The following is a 16,860-nucleotide window of genomic DNA, read 5'->3' on the forward strand; positions in this document are numbered from 1 at the left end:
ACTCGAGAGCGGGGACCTCATCCTCTGTGTAACATCAGACTCACTCGAGAGGCTCACGGGAGGGGGTGAGCCCACTGATCAGGGCAGGGATTCTTTTTTCTTCAATAATTTTGTTTGTTTACTTTTGGCTGTGCTGGGTCTTCATTGCTGCACGAGCTTTTCCCAGTTGGGGAGAGTGGGGGCTGCTCCCTTGTCGCGCTACACGGGCTTCTCATTGTAGCGGCTTCTCTTGCTGTGGAGCGTGGGGCACGCGGGTTCGGTAGTTACAGCACACAGCTCAGCAGCTGTGGTCCCCGGGCTTCAGAGCACAGGCTCAGTGGTTGTGGCACATAGGCTTAGTGGCCCCGAGGCATGTGGGATCTTCCCGGACCAGGGATCGAACCCATGTCCCCTGCATTGGCAGGTGGATTCTTCACCACTGAGCCACCAGGGAAGCGCAGGGATTCAGTTTGGATGAAGCTGTGTAGCCTGGGGTGAGAACCACTGTCCAGGGCCCATGCCCTTGCTATTCACAGGGGCCTGTGGTGTAGACTGACTACCCAGAGGTGACAGGGACCAAGTGAGCTTGGCTGGACTTCAGGGAGGCAGGCTTCAACCCAGGGCTCCTCCTGGAACCTCCTGTACAGATCTCTGCCCAGGAGACAGTGGGTTGGGGGGCTCGGAGCCCCCCACCTGCTCAGAGGAGGGGTGGGCAGTCGCAGCCGGTTGTGAAGGCCGAGGCAGATGGGGCTTAGTCCAGCTCTGCCCCATCCCAGGGGCAAGCTGGCAGTGCTCCTGGCTTAGAGCAGGGATTTATCCCCGGTCAGGCTTAAGCTAAACCCAGCACCTGCTGTCCTCCCGAAGGAGGGAGCAGAACCCAAGTCTCACGGCAGGTGGGAGAGGAGAGTCGCTGTCTCTAACTGGGGCCCACACAGGATTAGCCAGCATCTCCTCCTTGCTCCCGGGGCTCCACGGGGGCAGGAGTCACACTGCCTTCTTCCTCCCTGGAGCCCTGTGGGCTGTGGATCAGCACGCAGTAGGGACACAGTGACGATGGTAGAAAGAGCACTCCTCTGAGTTTAATTGAGATGCAGAGACCCTCCCAGGACCGGCCCTGACTGGCCAGGGCAGCTGTGCCGTCTCACCCCCTCGCCCAGGTCAGGGGTCCACTCCTGCTCTCCACGACCCCAACTCCCCTGTCATCCACTCAGCGAGGCTTTGAGGAGACTCACTCATGATGCCCTGGTTCCAAGTGGGGCTCCTGAGGCCTCAGGTGGGAAAGTTCCCTGCCCCAGATCACATAGCAGCCACGCAGGGGCCCCGAGGGCCTCGGGATCCTGACCAAGCACCTGGACATGAGCCCCCCCAACCCCAGCTCTGTGCCCACAGTTCCCTCTGGGCCAGGCCTGGGCAAAGTGCTCCAGAAGTGCTTGTGGGCTGAAGGAGGCTGGAGAGGGCAGGCGGGAGGGGGCTGGACTTGCTGCCTGATGCCAGAGGCTCTCAGGGGCTGGGGGCCTCGTGCTGCTCCCAGGGAAGGGAGTGCTCACCAGCTGTCAGCTGCCGGCACTCGCCTGGCCTGGAAGGCTGACCTCTCTCCATCCTGGGCTGTGGTTCCCAAGCCTCCCAGTAGGGGTATGGACGTGACCCTGGGCCAGGGCGGAGCTGCCCCCACGTCCACCTCTGACCCTTCCTTCCCCACCTCGCCCCATCCTTCTGCTTCTGCCTCACAGACCTCACGGTGCCCAAGGCAGGCGAGTGTGAAGCTCAGAGATGGGTCAGTGGGTCCGACTCTCACGTGACCTGGCTGAGGGTTTTCAATGCCCTGAATCAGTGCTTTTTGTTCTTAACTACAAAGCAGGCACAGGGCTTTCAGGTGGCTCTGGCCAATGCAGGAGACATAAGGGATGCTGGTTCAATCCCTGGGTCAGGAAGGTCCCCTGGAAGAGGGCATGACAACCCACTCCAATATTCTTGCCTGGAGAATCCCCATGGACAGAGGAGCCTGGAGGGCTACAGTCCATAGGGTTGCAAACAGTCAGACATTTACTGACTTGTAACAGGTGCAGTTAGACCCCGGCCAGAGCGGGCTGTGGCTGGGGTGGAAGGAGGCTCATGGGGGTGCCGTACATTTGCATAAGTGGCCGCTGGGTGCTGTTGTTACTACTGAGATGACCCCCTGTGCTTTCTTCCCTCTCAAATGTCTTCGGAGTTTTCTTTATGGCCGTGGGCCAGGCCCCCCACGGCCAGAGCAATAGAGTGGCCCTGGTGTCCGGAGCGGTCGCTGACTTGCCAAGGAGTCCAGCACGCAAAAGGACAGCTGTGTTCTGTCTCTCCCAGGGGGCAGGACAGACCTGTGCCCTAGGGAGTGCTTGTGGTGTCCTGCCCACCATGGGCAGCAGGCGGCCCGGCCGGCTAAGAGCAGGTTGTGCTTTCATGCATCCGTAGCTGAACCTCTGCCAGTTCATGGGAGCTCAGGAGCCGAGATGACCATGCGGAGTTGTCCTGGAGGGAGGGGGCAGGCCTTTTATATGGCCATCACTTGGGGGGGGGCCTGCCTAGGAGCAGGTGCCTCCCTTGCTTGCCTCCCCCTCAAATCCCAGCCGACAGTTTTCTTAGGCTGTGGGTAGGTGCTGCATGGGGCTGTGCTGTGGCCCTCAGCGGGCAGTGCTCTGGGGCACTGGGGACCAGCCTGGCCCGCAGGGTGAGTCTGGGCTGCACAGCCCAACATCTGTACTCGGGCCGAACGCTCAGACCAGGTGCTGTGGGACAGGTGCCAAGGACACCTGTCCCTGCCACTGGCCACCGCCAGCCTCTGCTCCTCTAGACGTGCCTGATGGCCCAGCCAAGGGCTGCCTCTGCTGGGTCAGAAGGGTGAGCCGTGAGGGGAGCACTCTGCAGCTGGGAAGAAGGCCCTGCAGCTCTGTCTGAATGGATAGGGAGCCATGTCCAACGTGAGCCGTGAAGTGAAAAGAACAGGGTGTGAAACAGTGGGTCCAGTGCCACCACCTGTGTTGTATGCTTAGTTGCTCAGTTGTGTCCGACTCTTGCGACCCCATAGACTGTCGCCTGCCAGGCTCCTCTGTCCATGGAATTCTCCAGGCAAGAATGCTGGAGTGGGTTGCCGTGAAGGAATATGCCTGTGATCATATGATCTACATGTGATCTACAGATACATAGACTATTCTGGAAGAAGACAGTAATCATGGCTGTCTCCAGGTGAAGAGGTGAAAGAGCTGGGTGGCGGGAGAGGGAGGTGACAGCAGGACTCAGATGGACCTGAGTCTCTCCCGGGAGTCTGTGTCCCTGACCTGGGGACGCTAGCTCGACCCCATCCCCTGGCTGCTGTGTGGTTGACTCCTGGCCCCTGCGCCCACACACTGGGCCGTGCTTCTGAATGGTTCAAGGAAAAAGGAGTGTTCCTCGTGGCGTTCCATCCCCTTCTTACCTCTCCAGGCCTACACTCCTAATCCTCCCCCAGCCCCCTCACTGTCTTTTTACTGTCTTACTGCGTCACCTTGATCAGACCTTTCCTGCAGCAGGCATGCCTCACCACCCCCCCACCTTTCTCCCATTCCACCTCCTAAATCTGTATCAATCCCTCCTCAGAAATTATTTCTCTTTTAATTATTTTTTTTGGATATGTGAAATACCTGCATGGTACAGAATATAAAATGTGCAAAAGGATTAATGTAGTAAAAGCCAGCCTGCTTTCACTGCTCTCCCAGACACCCACCAGAGGCAGCCTCCCAGTCTTCAGTGGGCTCTGCTGTCTGCACCCATCTCAGGTCTCAGCTGCCCACAGGTGGGGGACACCTCCTTGTCCTCAGGACCCAGGCTCCCCCAGGGACTCCTCAGTTTTCCCTGAGTAACACCAGTCACCTCCTTCTCTGAGACTACCTGGAATTTCCTTGCCTGGTCCCATTACTTCATGGGAAATAGATGGAAAAACAGTGGAAACAGTGTCAGACTTTATTTTTTTGGGCTCCAAAATCACTGCAGATGCTGATTGCAGCCATGAAATTAAAAGACGCTTACTCCTTGGAAGGAAAGTCATGACCAACCTAGATAGCATATTAAAAAGCAGAGACACTACTTTGCCAACAAAGGTCTGTCTAGTCAAGGCTATGGTTTTTCCCGTGGTCATGTATGGATGTGAGAGTTGGACTGTGAAGAAAGCTGATCACCGAAGAATCGATGCTTTTGAACTGTGGTGTTGGAGAAGACTCTTGAGAGTCCCTTGTACTGCAAGGAGATCCAACCAGTCCATTCTAAAGGAGATCAATCCTGGATGTTCATTGGAAGGACTGATGCTAAAGCTGAAACTCCAATACTTTGGCCACCTCATGCGACGAGTTGACTCACTGGAAAAGAGTCTGATGCTGGGAGGGATTGGGGGTGGGAGGAGACGGGGAACGACAGAGAATGAGATGGCTGGATGGCATCACCAACTCTGTGGACATGAGTTTGAGTGAACTCTGGGAGTTGGTGATGGACAGGGAGGCCTGGTGTGCTGTGATTCATGGTGTCGCGGAGAGTCGGACACGACTGAGCGACTGAACTGAACTGCACAGTAATAACCGCACTATTCTGTGAATAACAGTGATGACTATTCATAGCAGCAGTAACAGTATGGCCCCACCAAGCTGTTGGCCAGGCTGCCCCAGACACCTTCAGCCTAATCTCAGGTGTCCTTACGAGCGCCCTGCCGGTTACGGGTTAGCGTCTAGAGCGCAAGTTCGAATCTTTATTCCGGCAAGGGGCCGACCACATATAAACACAGGCTCAGAGAGGTTAAGAAGCCTAGCTCAGCCCACACAGCTGGCAAAGGGCAGACTGGGGAGGCCAGTCCCTGTGGCTCAGGCCATCCTTAAGCCCCCTCCCATGGCTCCGGCCACACAGATGTGCAGCAGGGCCACTCGAGACAAAGGAAACCAGTCACCCTCGGGTGCCTCCTCTGCCTGAAACGCCCAGATATTGTGTCAGTAGTGGTGCTGACCGTGGTTCTCAGCTCTTGGGTAGAGCTGCCAGATTTAGGAAGAAAAAACAAAAAAAAAGTGGGATGAATTTCAAATAAACAAGGACTAGTTGTCTAGGATAGGTATATCCCTCATATAGCGTGGGCCGTAACTCTGAAAAACTGGTTTGTCCTGAGTCGTATCTGGCAACTCTACCCCCAGGGGACACTTGGCAGTGTCTGGAGACACCCTTTGTCGTCACAGATTTGGGAGCTACAGCATCTAGGGACCAGGGTGCTGCTCCGCCCTGTCCAGTGCTCAGGACGGCCCCACTGCAGAGTAACCTGGCCCCAGACGCCAGCAGTGCCGAGGCTGGGGACCCCGAGCTGCACTCATCACATGTCACCCACGGCCCAGGCAGGCATCGAGGGCTTTGCCGATTTGATCCCTGGGTTGGGAAGATCTCCTGGAGAAGGAAATGGCAACCCATTCCAGTGTTCTTGCCTGGAAAATCCCCATGGACAGAGGAGCCTGGTGGGCTACAGTCCTTGGGGTCGCAAAGAATCAGACACAACTGAGCGACTGAGCACAGCACAGGGAGGTAGACACACTCCCCACTTTGCGGTGCCTTTCTCTCTGGCTCCTCCTCCCAAGTTCTCTCTCCAGCAGCTCAACCCTGACGCAAGCTGGGGCTTTTTCCTTAATTAAAAAGAGATTTAAAGCATCCACTGCCATCTCCACTGGGCCTGAGCTGCCGAGAAAAGGTAAAACCCCGCCCGCCTGCCCTGGCCTCATTTGTAATAATGCAAGGCTTTCCCCTTAATTGGAATTAAAAAAAAAAAAAGATTAAGTGCATCTGGAACCCTCAGAAGCATTTGCCTATTTGTTTTTTGAAAGATCGGCACTAAATCCAGACGTCTGGTCATGTCTGAGGAATTAGTGCCAGCCCCAGCCTCTGCCTGGCCCCAGGGCCTTTGCGCATGCTGCTGCTGACCCACGAGCCCTCCCCACCATCTCTGTGGCCACCTTGGGGAAGCCTTTTCCGATTGCCACCGTCTCTTCCAATTCTGCTGCCCCCTCCACCCTGTCATCTGTTCACTCCTCTTCCCATCACTGACCCAGACTCTGCCAAGGTGAACTCTGCTTCCCAGCCTCCAGGAGGACAGGCTCTGCATCGAGTCCCCTATGACTTCTCTATGCCTCTGTGTGTCCATCTGGAAGATGGACTTTGTCGGGAGGACCGAATCATGAATCCCTGCAAAGTGCTCACACAGCCCCTAGCCTCCTGTGAGCACCCCGTCATCACAGCTCAGCCACCTGGGCCCCTCCCGACAGTGGCCTGGATCAGAGGGGCCCTCCCTATTATTTTTTCCAGCCTCCTATGAAATCTTTGGGGTCCCAGTTTGCTGCCAGGGGCTGGAGCAAGAGGTGGAGGAAGGCAGTGGCGGGGAAGAGGAGCAGAGAAACATCCGTTGAGACTCTCTTGTTCTCTGCCACTTCCCCAGTGCCTGGAACGATGCCCAGCGCACAGTAAGTGCACAGTAGCTCTGTGGACCGAGCTGTGGGGTTTATCCCTGAGCTGCGGGGGAGGAGCATATCCCCCCTCTGCGGGGGAGCAGGTCAGACTTGGGGAGTCAAGGCAGGAATAGGACCTAGAGTCAGACTGGGTTTCTCCTCCTTCCCGAGCCTGGGGCCCTGCCAGCCCAGTAGGAAAAAGGGTCTTGTTTGAGTGTTCAGCTAGAACCAGGAACATCTTGTCAGAGTCACTCCTCAAACAGCCGTGTGACTGCAGAGGCGAGACCAGGGCCTTGGCCTGCACTCAGAGGGCGAGGGGCGCTCAGCACTGGCTGAATCAGTGAATGAGTGCAAAGGTTGGCATCTCCTGCTGTTAGTGGCCGCTTGTGCTTATTGAGTGTGCACTGCAAAGCTGGCTCTGTGGTTTCCTCGCCTGCCCCGCGCTCCTTACCGTCAGACCTCCTGGCTAGAGCAAAGGGACTTCCATGTGGCTCTTATCCTCTCAGCGCCCCCTGGAGGTGGGGACTGCGAAGTACCCCCGTTTCTGCAGGTGGAGCTACTGCCAGGTGGGTTGAAGCCCAGCTGTACGTTCTGGCCTCCAGCTGCACTGTGCGTCCAGCAGGGCCACTGTGTGAGACATTGCCTTGGGGAAACGTGGGTGCGGCCCCAGGGATGTGATCCCAGGCAGGGTCTGGGAGCTTTCTCTTCGGGTGCTGATCAAGCGCCATTTAAAAAAGAACCAGCAGAGGGCGCCCTGAAGCCACGATACCTGCGTTGGGGCCGCACCTGCTGTTGGATCCTGCCCGGTCATTCTGTGGCCTCTGGGTGGCCTCTGGGTGGCCTGGGGACCAGGAACAGTGCTGTGTCCCCCGTGCCTGGGGCATCCTGAACAGAGGATAGGCCTGACTTAGGGCATCTGAAGGATGAGAAGTGGTGGCTGATGACAGAAAGAGTGAGTTGGGTGCTCAGGTCTGGAGCCACCTGGCTTCTGCATGTCCTCAGACATGCCGCCTGCCTTCTCCGAGCCTTGGTTTTCTCGCTGGAGAATGGCCATGGCCCTGGTATCCATGAGGGATGGTGTGAGGATTAATGTGGACTCAGCCCAGAGCCTAGCATGGGGGACACTCAATTGAGGGTTTCGGGGGAGGTGGCAGCAGTGTGCCTCTCCCGCAGTGTTTGTCCCAGGCCACTTCTCCCGTGCTGGGCAGCCAAATGCCCCACACTCAGCCTTCTGTACCTACAGGATGGGTAGCATAGTTCCATTTTTCCAGCCTAGACTGGATTCTAGACTTGGAGAGAAAAGCCATGTGTTCCCAGGCACCCTGGCTCAGAGGGGCCCTGCCCAGCTCTCAGAATCACACAGGAGCTTTTGAAAGTCCTGGTGGTCCCCCTGCCTTGGGTTATTTTTTAAACTTCCCAGGTGACTTAGGAAGCCAAGATGGAAAACCACTGCCCAGGAGCGGGTCAGGGGCAAGGGCGGAACCGGGCTTCAGAGCTCACTCACAGAGCTCCAGCGTTTCCCCTGCGGGTGGCAGGCAGCTGCCACCAGGAGGCCAGGGAGGTCTGACCTGGCTTGCTCCATGTCCAGCTTGACTCATGTCCTGGGAAAGCATGTGCCCCAGAGCAGGGCCAGATCATGGTGGGTGACAGCCAGCAGCCAGGAAAGCTTCCTGCGCACGCTGCCTGTCACACCCCCAAATTGAAATATCGGACTGCTCTGGGGCCCTGGGATTCCCTCTGCCTCTTCCTTCGGGGGTGCGGGGGGGTGCCTGGCCCCCTGGAATCCCAGCCAGGCCCTTCCCCTCAGGAAATGGGCTCTTAATGACCCGAGACGGGCACATAATTAACAAATAACCATTCTGGCTTTAGCACAAATGAGCTGCTTGTCTGGGGCAGGGTTGGCATTTGTGTTTAATCCCCAAAGTCGGCTTTATCTCCCCAGAGCTGCTCCTGAGAGCTCAGCAACTCCTACTCTGGGTGGCCCAGAGGGCTGAGGGGCTGGAGTCCTGGCCCCTCCTTCCCTGTCTTCCTCTCCTGCTGCCTCCTCCCTCCTCTCACTCCCCCTGCCTCCTCCCTCCTCCTCTCCCTCCCCTACCGCCTTCCTCCTCTCCCCCATCCTCTCCCCACTCTCATCCACTCTGCCTTTCTTCTTACTCCCTCCCTCCTCCCCTCCTCCCCTCCTTCCCTCTTCCCCTCCCTCCTCCCTTCCCCCCTTCCTTCCCTCCTCCCTCCCCTCCTCCCTCCTTCCCTCTTCCCCTCCCTCCTCCCTTCCCCCCTTCCTTCCCTCCTCCCTCCCCTCCTCCCTTCCTTCCCTCCTCCCCTCCCTCCTCCCTTTCTCCCTCCCTTCCCTCCTCCCCTCCTTCCTCCCCTTCTCCCCCCTCCTCCCTTCCTCCCTTCCTTCCCTCCTCCCTTCCCTCCTCCCCTCCTTCCTCCCCTTCTCCCTCCCTTCCCTCCTCCCTTCCCTTCCTTCCCTCCTCCCCTCCCCCCCTCCCCACTCTCCTCTCTTCCCTCCTCCCCTCCCTCCTCTCTGCCTCCAGCATCTCTCCAGGGCCCACCAAGAGTGACCTGATGCTTCTTGATTAAGAATGTGGGCTTTGTCACCGAGCTCCCAGAACATGTTAAAATGCAGTTGTGGGCCCTGGGAGGAGTGTGGCTTTACTCCATTAGCATTTTCTTTTAGAACTTTGGAATTCTCACTGAGGAAGGGGCCTTGGAGGCTGAGCAGGAGGCTCCCTTCAGTTACAGACAGCAGTAATCAGAGCTCGATTTTGTGGCCGTGCTCCCTGAGATGCCCTTTGGGGATGACTCTGGAGGAAGCTAGCAGGGACCAGCACCCTCTTGGCCCCGGCTCTCTGGGCAAGGGCTTCTGAGGAATTCATTCATTCCCTTCATTTCCTCACGCCCACCACCTGTCACTTCCCAGCAGAAGCCAGATTTGGGATTTGGGTTTGGGTTTTGGCATTAATGAGCCTCGGGCTTTTGAGGTTCTGTTGTTGCCTGTTAGGATGTCAGGCATGTCCCTGATCCAAACTTCCCAACTCCTGGATATTACAGAGCTAACAGAGGCAAACCACAGCCCTTGGACCAAAGCCGACTGCCCCTTGTGTTTTTCTAAATAAGTGTCTTGGCACACAGCCCCACCCACTCATTTACATATTGTCTGAGGCTGCACTTGCATTCAATGGCAAACCTGAGAAGTTGCAACAGAGACTTTGTCGCCCTCAAAGTAAAGCATATTTCCCATCAGAAAGTAAAACATATTTACCGTCAGGTCCTTTTCAGATAGTTTTCCTGGCTCTGTTACAGGATCATGGTTACAAGGAGCAGCAGCTTATGGAATCAGACTGACTCAGGTCTGGGTTCAGATCCTGCCCCTGCCACCCACTAGCTGTTCATCACTGTGTAAGCTCCCACTGTCTCTGGTCCTCAGCCTCACATCCAAGTTCACCCCTCCTGGTGTGGCCTTGAAGACCGTAGGAGGAAGTGTCTGGCATGTGGCAGATGACCCCTGAATGCCAGCTGCTGCAGTGATAACAGGAGGCTCCTCCAGGCGGCTCCTTCATGTCTGTTTTACATTCTGGGCTTCTGCATAAGATGGCAGGAAGAAACAGCTCTAAGGTCTTAGAGAAGGTTGGCAGTGGCCTTGGTGGGTGCTCCTGAGGGGCTCGTCGTCTGATGGAGGGGACGTGGCCCCTTTCTACGAAACTAACCAGCCTGGTAGCTTTAGCGGGGGGCCACAGGGACTCCCCAGGAAGGAAACAGGATTGGGGTTTCAAGGACAGGCAAGCTGTGTTGACTACTGTATCTGTTATCTACTGCTGCATAACAAATGACCCCCCGAACCTAGTGGCTTAAGGATTGATTATCTCACAGTTTCTGTGGGTTGGAGATTCAGGGACAGTTTAGCTGGGAGGTTGTGTCACAGAGGGTCTCAGAGGTTACAGTCAAGCTGTAGGCTGAGCCTTGGTCTCGTCTGAAGGCTTGCCTGGGCTAGGGGACCCACACCCTAGGTGGCTTCCTCCCGTGCCGCTGGCTCACCGGCTGGGCTCCCCCTCAGGTCACTTGAGCATCCTCACACATGACAGCTGGCTCCCCGAGAGCGAGAGCAGACAAGAGCAGTGTCCTGCATGACCTTGCCATGGAAATCACACACCATCCCTTCTGTCTTTGTCTCTGCATTGGAATCCACCCTAGGGGCCATCCCTCACTGGAGAGGAGGGGAATCAGACTCCACCCGTCAGGGACATCGTTGAGGACCACCACAGTGACCTGGCAGGGGTGATTAAGGAGCACTGTCCCAGTGGGGGTCGGGGAAACCCACCCCACTGCTCGGCTCCTGCTGTTGGCTGGGGGCTCGGATACCTGAGCTAATGCAGTCCAGTCTGGGGCTGTTTGGGGAGGAAAAACAAAGAGGCAGGGCATGGAGACAAAGATTTGAATACTTAGTTCAGCGGTGCCTGAAGTTGTTTTTGATCTAAAATTGAAAGCACCCTTGTGTGCTCTGTCCCAGGCAGGATGCTAGGTTCTAAGGAAGCATGGGTCAGCAAGTAGGGGCTGTCCTTCACACGCTCACGGTAAAGGCAGAAGGGACTGTTCATTTCGAGATTGGCACCGGAAGACTGAAGGAGCGGGGGTCAGATACCTGGGACAGCTTCCCCATAGAAGAGCCCGTTAGGCTGGGGTGTGAAGGATCAGAAGGAGCTCACCACCCTTCCAAAGCAACAGAGAGCACTGCAGGCAGGAGGAACAGCCTGTGTGAAGGCACAAAAGGGCTAGGGTGTTAGGGGAACTGAGCAGTTCAAGGAGTGTGGGCAGGAGGCAGGGAAAGGGAAAGAGAAAGTCTCTCAGTCAGGTCCAACTCTGCGACCCCGTGGACTGTGACCAACCTGCTGCTGCTGCTAAGGCGCTTCAGTCGTGCCCGACTCTGTGCGACCCCATAGACGGCAGCCCACCAGGCTCCCCCATCCCTAGGATTCTCTAGGCAAGAACACTGGAGTGGGTTGCCATTTCCTTCTCCAATGCATGACAGTGAAAAGTGAAAGTGAAGACACTCAGTCGTGTCTGACTCTTTGTGACCCATGGACTATACAGCTATGACCAACCTAGACAGCATATTAAAAAGCAGACACATTGCTTTGCCAACAAAGGTCTATCTAATCAAAGCTATGGTTTCTCCAGGAGTCATGTATGGATGTGAGAATTGGACTATAAAGAAAGCTGAGCGCTGAAGAATTGATGCTTTTGAATTGTAGTTTTGGAGAAGACTCTTGGGAGTCCCTTGGACTGCAAGGAGATCCAACCAGTTCATCCTAAAGGAAATCAGTCCTGAATATTCGTTGGAAGGACTGATGCTGAAGCTGAAACTCCAATACTGTGGCCACCTGATGCGAAGAACTGACTCATTGAAAAAGACCCTGATGCTGGGAAAGAGTGAAGGCAGGAGGAGAAGGGGACGACAGAGGATGAGGTGGTTGGATGGCATCACCGACTCGATGGACATTTGTTTGAGCAAGCTCTGGGAGTTGGTGATGGACAGGGAAGCCTGGTGTGCTGCAGTCCTTGGGGTCAGAAGGAATCGGACATGACTGAGCAACTGAAGTGATCTGGACTATACAGTCCATGGAATTCTCTAGGCCAGAATACTAGAGTGGGTAGCCTTTCCCTTCTCCAGGAGATCTTCCCAACCCAGGGATCGAGCCTGGGTCTCCCACATTGCAGGTGGAATCTTTATGAGCTGAGCTACCAGGGAAATCCAGGTGGCAGGCTTCAAAACAAGCTTGGGGCAGACTGTGGAGGCTGACTTTAATTTATGATCAGTCTTTCCCAGAAGGTATTTCATGACTCATGGTTTTGTGAGATGTTAACAGGTGTCCCTCCAAAAATAGAATCCAGGGTTATTTAAGTTCAGGAACCCCGGGGGTGAAGCACAATGACAGCAGCTCAGTGCAGGACTTCTCAGAGCCTTTAATGCTCCAACAGGCATGGGATCTCCACGAGAAGGATAGAGTAGATGGGATTCCCAGACTCACTGGATCGCGGACCCTCCCTCCTGAGAGAGTCTGTAGAGGCAGTGTTCCAGGGAACACTCTTTGGGAAAGGCTGTTTGTAGCCAGTTGCTGAGAGCTAGCGAGTGCCCGGGTGTGATCAGGTTTGCAGTTTCTGGCTGCTGTTTGGAGGGTGGGCGGATAAGGGACCAGCCAGAAGGTGGAGAGGCTCACTAGGAGCCTGAGGAGGTGGAGGAAGATTGTCACAGATGGGAGGCGAGTGGATCTATGGACTCTTGTTGTTCAGTCGCTCAGCCGTGTCCAACTCTGCGACGCCATGGACTGCAGCACGCCAGGCTTCCCCGTCCTTCACTGTCTCCCAGAGTTTGCTCAGACTCTTGTCTATTGAGTTGGTGATGCCATCCAACCATCTCATGCTCTGTCGCCCTCTTATCCTTTGCCTTCAATCTCTTCCAGCATCAGGGTCTTTTCCAGTGAGTCAGCCCTACGCATCAGATGGCCAAAATATTGGAGCTTTAGCTTCAGCATCAATCCTTCCAATGAATATTCAGTGTTGATTTCCTTTAGGATTGACTGATTTAATCTTCTTTCAGTCCAAGGGACTCTCAAGAATCTTCTCCAGCGCCACAAAAGCATCAATTCTTTTGCACTCAGCCTTCTTTATGGTCCAACTCTCACGTCCATACAGGACTACTGGAGAAACCATGACTTTGACTAGACGGACTTTGTTGGCAAAGTGACGTGTCTGTGGTTGGTTACATTGACTGGAGTGTTGGAGGGCGAGGAGACGGGTAAGGGGGACTGCTGCTGAGGCCCTGGTTACTGGCACAGGGTTAATGGCCTTGACTCAAGACGGGAAGAATGAGGTTAGGATTTGGCGAGAGCACTTTCATGTCAGCTGGACATGAAGACTGGGCCGGATTACCTGAATTTATGGGAGAAAGAAAACAAGGATTGCAGCAATTTAGAAGAAAGAGATTCCTTCATAAATGTAACTTACCCAAAAGGACAAAAGGAAACAAAATCTGAATAGCCCCACCTCTTACTAAAGAACCCCAATTTGTAATCAAAAGTGTTTGCACAGAGACAGTTCCAGGCCCAGACAGTTTCTCCAGTGGATTCATTCCAAGGTCTAAGAAAGAAACAGCGCTGATGTCACACCGACTGTCTCAGAAGATAATTTGTGGGGGACGTGGCGCTGCCTCGTGCAGGCGTGGCTTCCAGCTAAGTCTGTGGCTTTCCTCCGCTCGGAGTTGTGTTTTGAGTACCTACTGTGTGTCACAGTCTCCAACGTTAACACGAGTGACCAAAGCAGAGAAAACTCATACCCTGGCCAAGCGGCGCCAGCTCGGACGGGTCCTGACATGGGCACGCAGAGCAGTCCCCTGGGCCCTGCATCACGGGGACCCACGGCGATGGAGAAGGGCGGCGGGCGGTCCCCAGCGGCCACTGACGTGTGTCTCTCTGTCATGTGTGTATGTGTGTGTTCCACGGCCCGCCCTCTCAGGCTTAAAAATGTGTGTCAGCAGCAGCGGCAGCCACGACGAGGCCCCCGTGCTGAGCGACAAGCACCTGGACGTCCCCAACATCATCATCACGCCGCCAACCCCCACGGGCGTGGCCCTGCCCAGAGACCCCCGGAGGGCAGGTGAGGCCTCTGCTGTCAGGCCGGGGGGCCTGGGGGGTGTCCTTCTGGGCAGGGGTGGGTGTCTGCTCCTGTGCTTTATTAAAAATTTACACTTGGATCTGCACACATTCCACCATGGGCCCGTGTCCCTGGTACCAGCCTCAGCAAGTTGTGGTGTATGGAATAATTAGCTCCATAGCCTCTGCTGGCAGCTGGGTGAGTCATGGATAGGATCTCGTGGGCCTGCCAAGGTGGTAGACGGAGGTGCCTTCCCCTGTAGCCGAGGACCTGGGGCTCCATCTTGCGATTCAGTGGACAGGACAGGCTTGGGGACTTCCCCCTCCCACCCAGGCTGGGGCTGATCTCTGGGCCTTTCAGACACCAGCTCACTGCAAGGAGCAGAGAGGGGATGGGGTGGTTCCCAGATAGACAGTGAGAGGGAGGGGCCCAAACTACTGCCTCCCGCCCTGCAGCCCCCGGTGCCTCTGTGAATACCGCTGGAGCTGGCGGGGGCCTGTTTGTTCATGAACAGGTTTATTGAGTCAGGACTGTTGCCTGGTGTGGAGGTTGCTGTTGTGAACAATCATCATAAGTAATGACGGTGGTTGTATTTTCTTGAGGCCTCATAGTAACTCTGAGTTAGGTCCAGTTCTCATCATCCCCATTCTACAGGTGGGTAAACTGAGGTTCTGAGAGGTTGAAACACTCGCCGTGCAGCTGATACATCAGAGTTGGGACTCAGAGCCAGGCCGTGAGATCTGGAGCTTGTGCTCTGCAAGCCCCGACTTGACGCCCTCTCGGGGGCTACCATCATGGGCTACAGCTAGCGCCTGGCTTGTCCAAGGGATACAGGCCCACAAAGGCTGAGGAGAGGCTCATGAGAGAGTGGGGAGGTGAGGGGACTCAGGTAGTCTTCTCCAGAAGTTCTCAGTCTGGGGGTCAGCTTGCCCGCCAGGGGGAATGACATGGAGAGCCCATCAGGCTGGGGCCAGAGCCCACGCTGGTACTAGGACTGGGTCAGGAGCAGTAGTGATGGCCATGGGCCACAGTCCCGTGTCACCTTCTCAGGTGCCTGGCACTGGGCTAAATGCTGTTCACAAGTCTTAAGTGAATTCTCACTCCAACCCTCTGAGCTGTGAATTCCGCCCTTATCTCTAATTTATAGTTGGGAAAACTGAGGTCCAGAGAGGGACAGTGACTCCCCCAAGGGCACACAGGTGAGAGAAGAGCTGGGTTTCTGCCTCTGTGTCTAATCAGAGAGCTTGCCATGGGTAACCAAGGCCCAGGCCCTGCCGTGACACCCTCTTCCCTCTCGGAGCCTCAGTGGCCTCATCTGTAAGATGCGATCGTAACCGCCTTCCCTGCCTCCCAGGGCTGGTGTGAGCACAGGGGAGACTCATGGTTCCTCCTCAAGGTCTGTGGGGTGCAGGCCCGCAGCCCTGAGTGCCCACGGGGTCCCAGTGCAGAGGGACTGCACAGAGTTCCCCTGGACTGCACAGACGTCCTGTCTGGTGGCAGAGGTGAGGCCTGACCTCTGCCTTTCCCCATTTAGAGAGGGAGCTGGAGGAGGAAGGGCGGAGCCCTTGGAGTCGCAAAACGTGGGAACGAGGCCTAGCTCCCCTATGTCGCACAGAGCGGTCGTGCCTCGGAGGCCGTGAGAGTTGGTGAAGAGGAAGGTCAGGGGCCTGACCCCATAGCCCGCATGGTGCCTGTGCGGCCGGTCTCCTCCCCAGTGACGTTTAGGGCAGGGGGACAGCCTCGCAGGCCTGGCGGCACGTCCAGCGGGGCAGTGGGCTCCTGCCTCTGAAAGACACCTGGGGCCTCCACCACAGCGAGGGATGGGTGAGAACCCGCCCTGCCCTGACCACCCTGCTGACTGGGGGGCATGTCCCCGCTCAGGGCCTCAGTTTCCCACCTGGAACTGGAGGGGGGGGTGTGTTGACCTCCTGCCGAGCTTTGGGCATGCAGGCATCTCCAGGCAGGCACTCAGAAGCGGCTGAGCCATCGGGGGGTGTGTGTGGGGTGCAATCCCAGGGGCCTCAGCCTGAGATCTGGGGGAGCTCGGGGCTTGGGGTGGCCAGAGGAGAGGGGAGAGCCCATGAGACCCGCGTCACTGGGGTCCCCTCTCCGAATCAGCTGACACCACTGCCCTTCATGCGCAGAGATTGGGGGGATATGATGAAGCAACGTGCCCCAAGGCGCCGGCCCTGGAGCTCCTGGGGAAAGGGGTGTGCTGTGGGAGGGGCCCATCCAGATGTGGAATCCCCCTCTGTCTCCTAGTCTGGCTGGACGAGTCGGGGTCGTGCCCAGAGGATGGAGACCTTGACCCTGAGGCCTGAGGCAGCGGCGCAGGCCTGCCCTGGCTCCTGCTCTGGCCGCCCCCCTCTCTGTGTGTCTGGGGCCCTGGGACGCTCTGCTGAGGACGCAGCGGTTCCAGTGCTGGACCAGAGGCGTGGGGAGAGGAGCGAGCAGTCAGTCCCGCCTGCTTCCAGAGCGACACTTCCCAGGCCCCGTGGGGTGGACCGGACCTCCAATACCTCCACATTCTCACCAACCCCGGGCATGGTGACGGGTGCAGTCCGGGAGAGGCTCCCTTCTGGCCAGACGGACTCCCAGCGCCCAGGGCTGTGCAGACGGGCGCCCTGGAGGTGCACACACACACAAGGACTTCTTGCACAGGACTGGCTCTTTTTATAAGTTGTCTTAAAGGCATCAAAACTGTCCAGAAAGTGATTTATAAGTTCTTTTTTGCATTGTAAATAAAGATCCTGAGTAACGA

At 56.4% G+C, this 16,860-nt stretch overlaps 1 protein-coding gene across 4 annotated transcripts in view; it reads left to right on the forward strand.

Annotated features, from left to right (window-relative positions):
* The window catches only part of CLMB (calcimembrin), a 30,819-nt gene extending 13,959 nt beyond the window's left edge, over positions 1-16,860 (forward strand). For 3 of the 4 annotated variants that reach the window (XM_088830642.1, XM_088830641.1, XM_088830643.1), the window contains 2 exons: positions 13,962-14,102; positions 16,362-16,860. In XM_088830642.1, the coding sequence (XP_088686768.1) occupies positions 13,962-14,102; positions 16,362-16,420 (200 nt within the window). In that variant the 3' untranslated portion in view covers positions 16,421-16,860. The remainder of the gene's footprint in view (positions 1-13,961; positions 14,103-16,361) is intronic. The other variant, XM_088830639.1, reaches the window with a different exon arrangement.

This window comes from Moschus berezovskii, chromosome 22 (assembly GCF_049115385.1).
Source record: "Moschus berezovskii isolate FMDL1 chromosome 22, NW_MosBer_1.0, whole genome shotgun sequence".
In the NCBI taxonomy this organism is placed as follows: Eukaryota; Metazoa; Chordata; class Mammalia; order Artiodactyla; family Moschidae; genus Moschus; species Moschus berezovskii.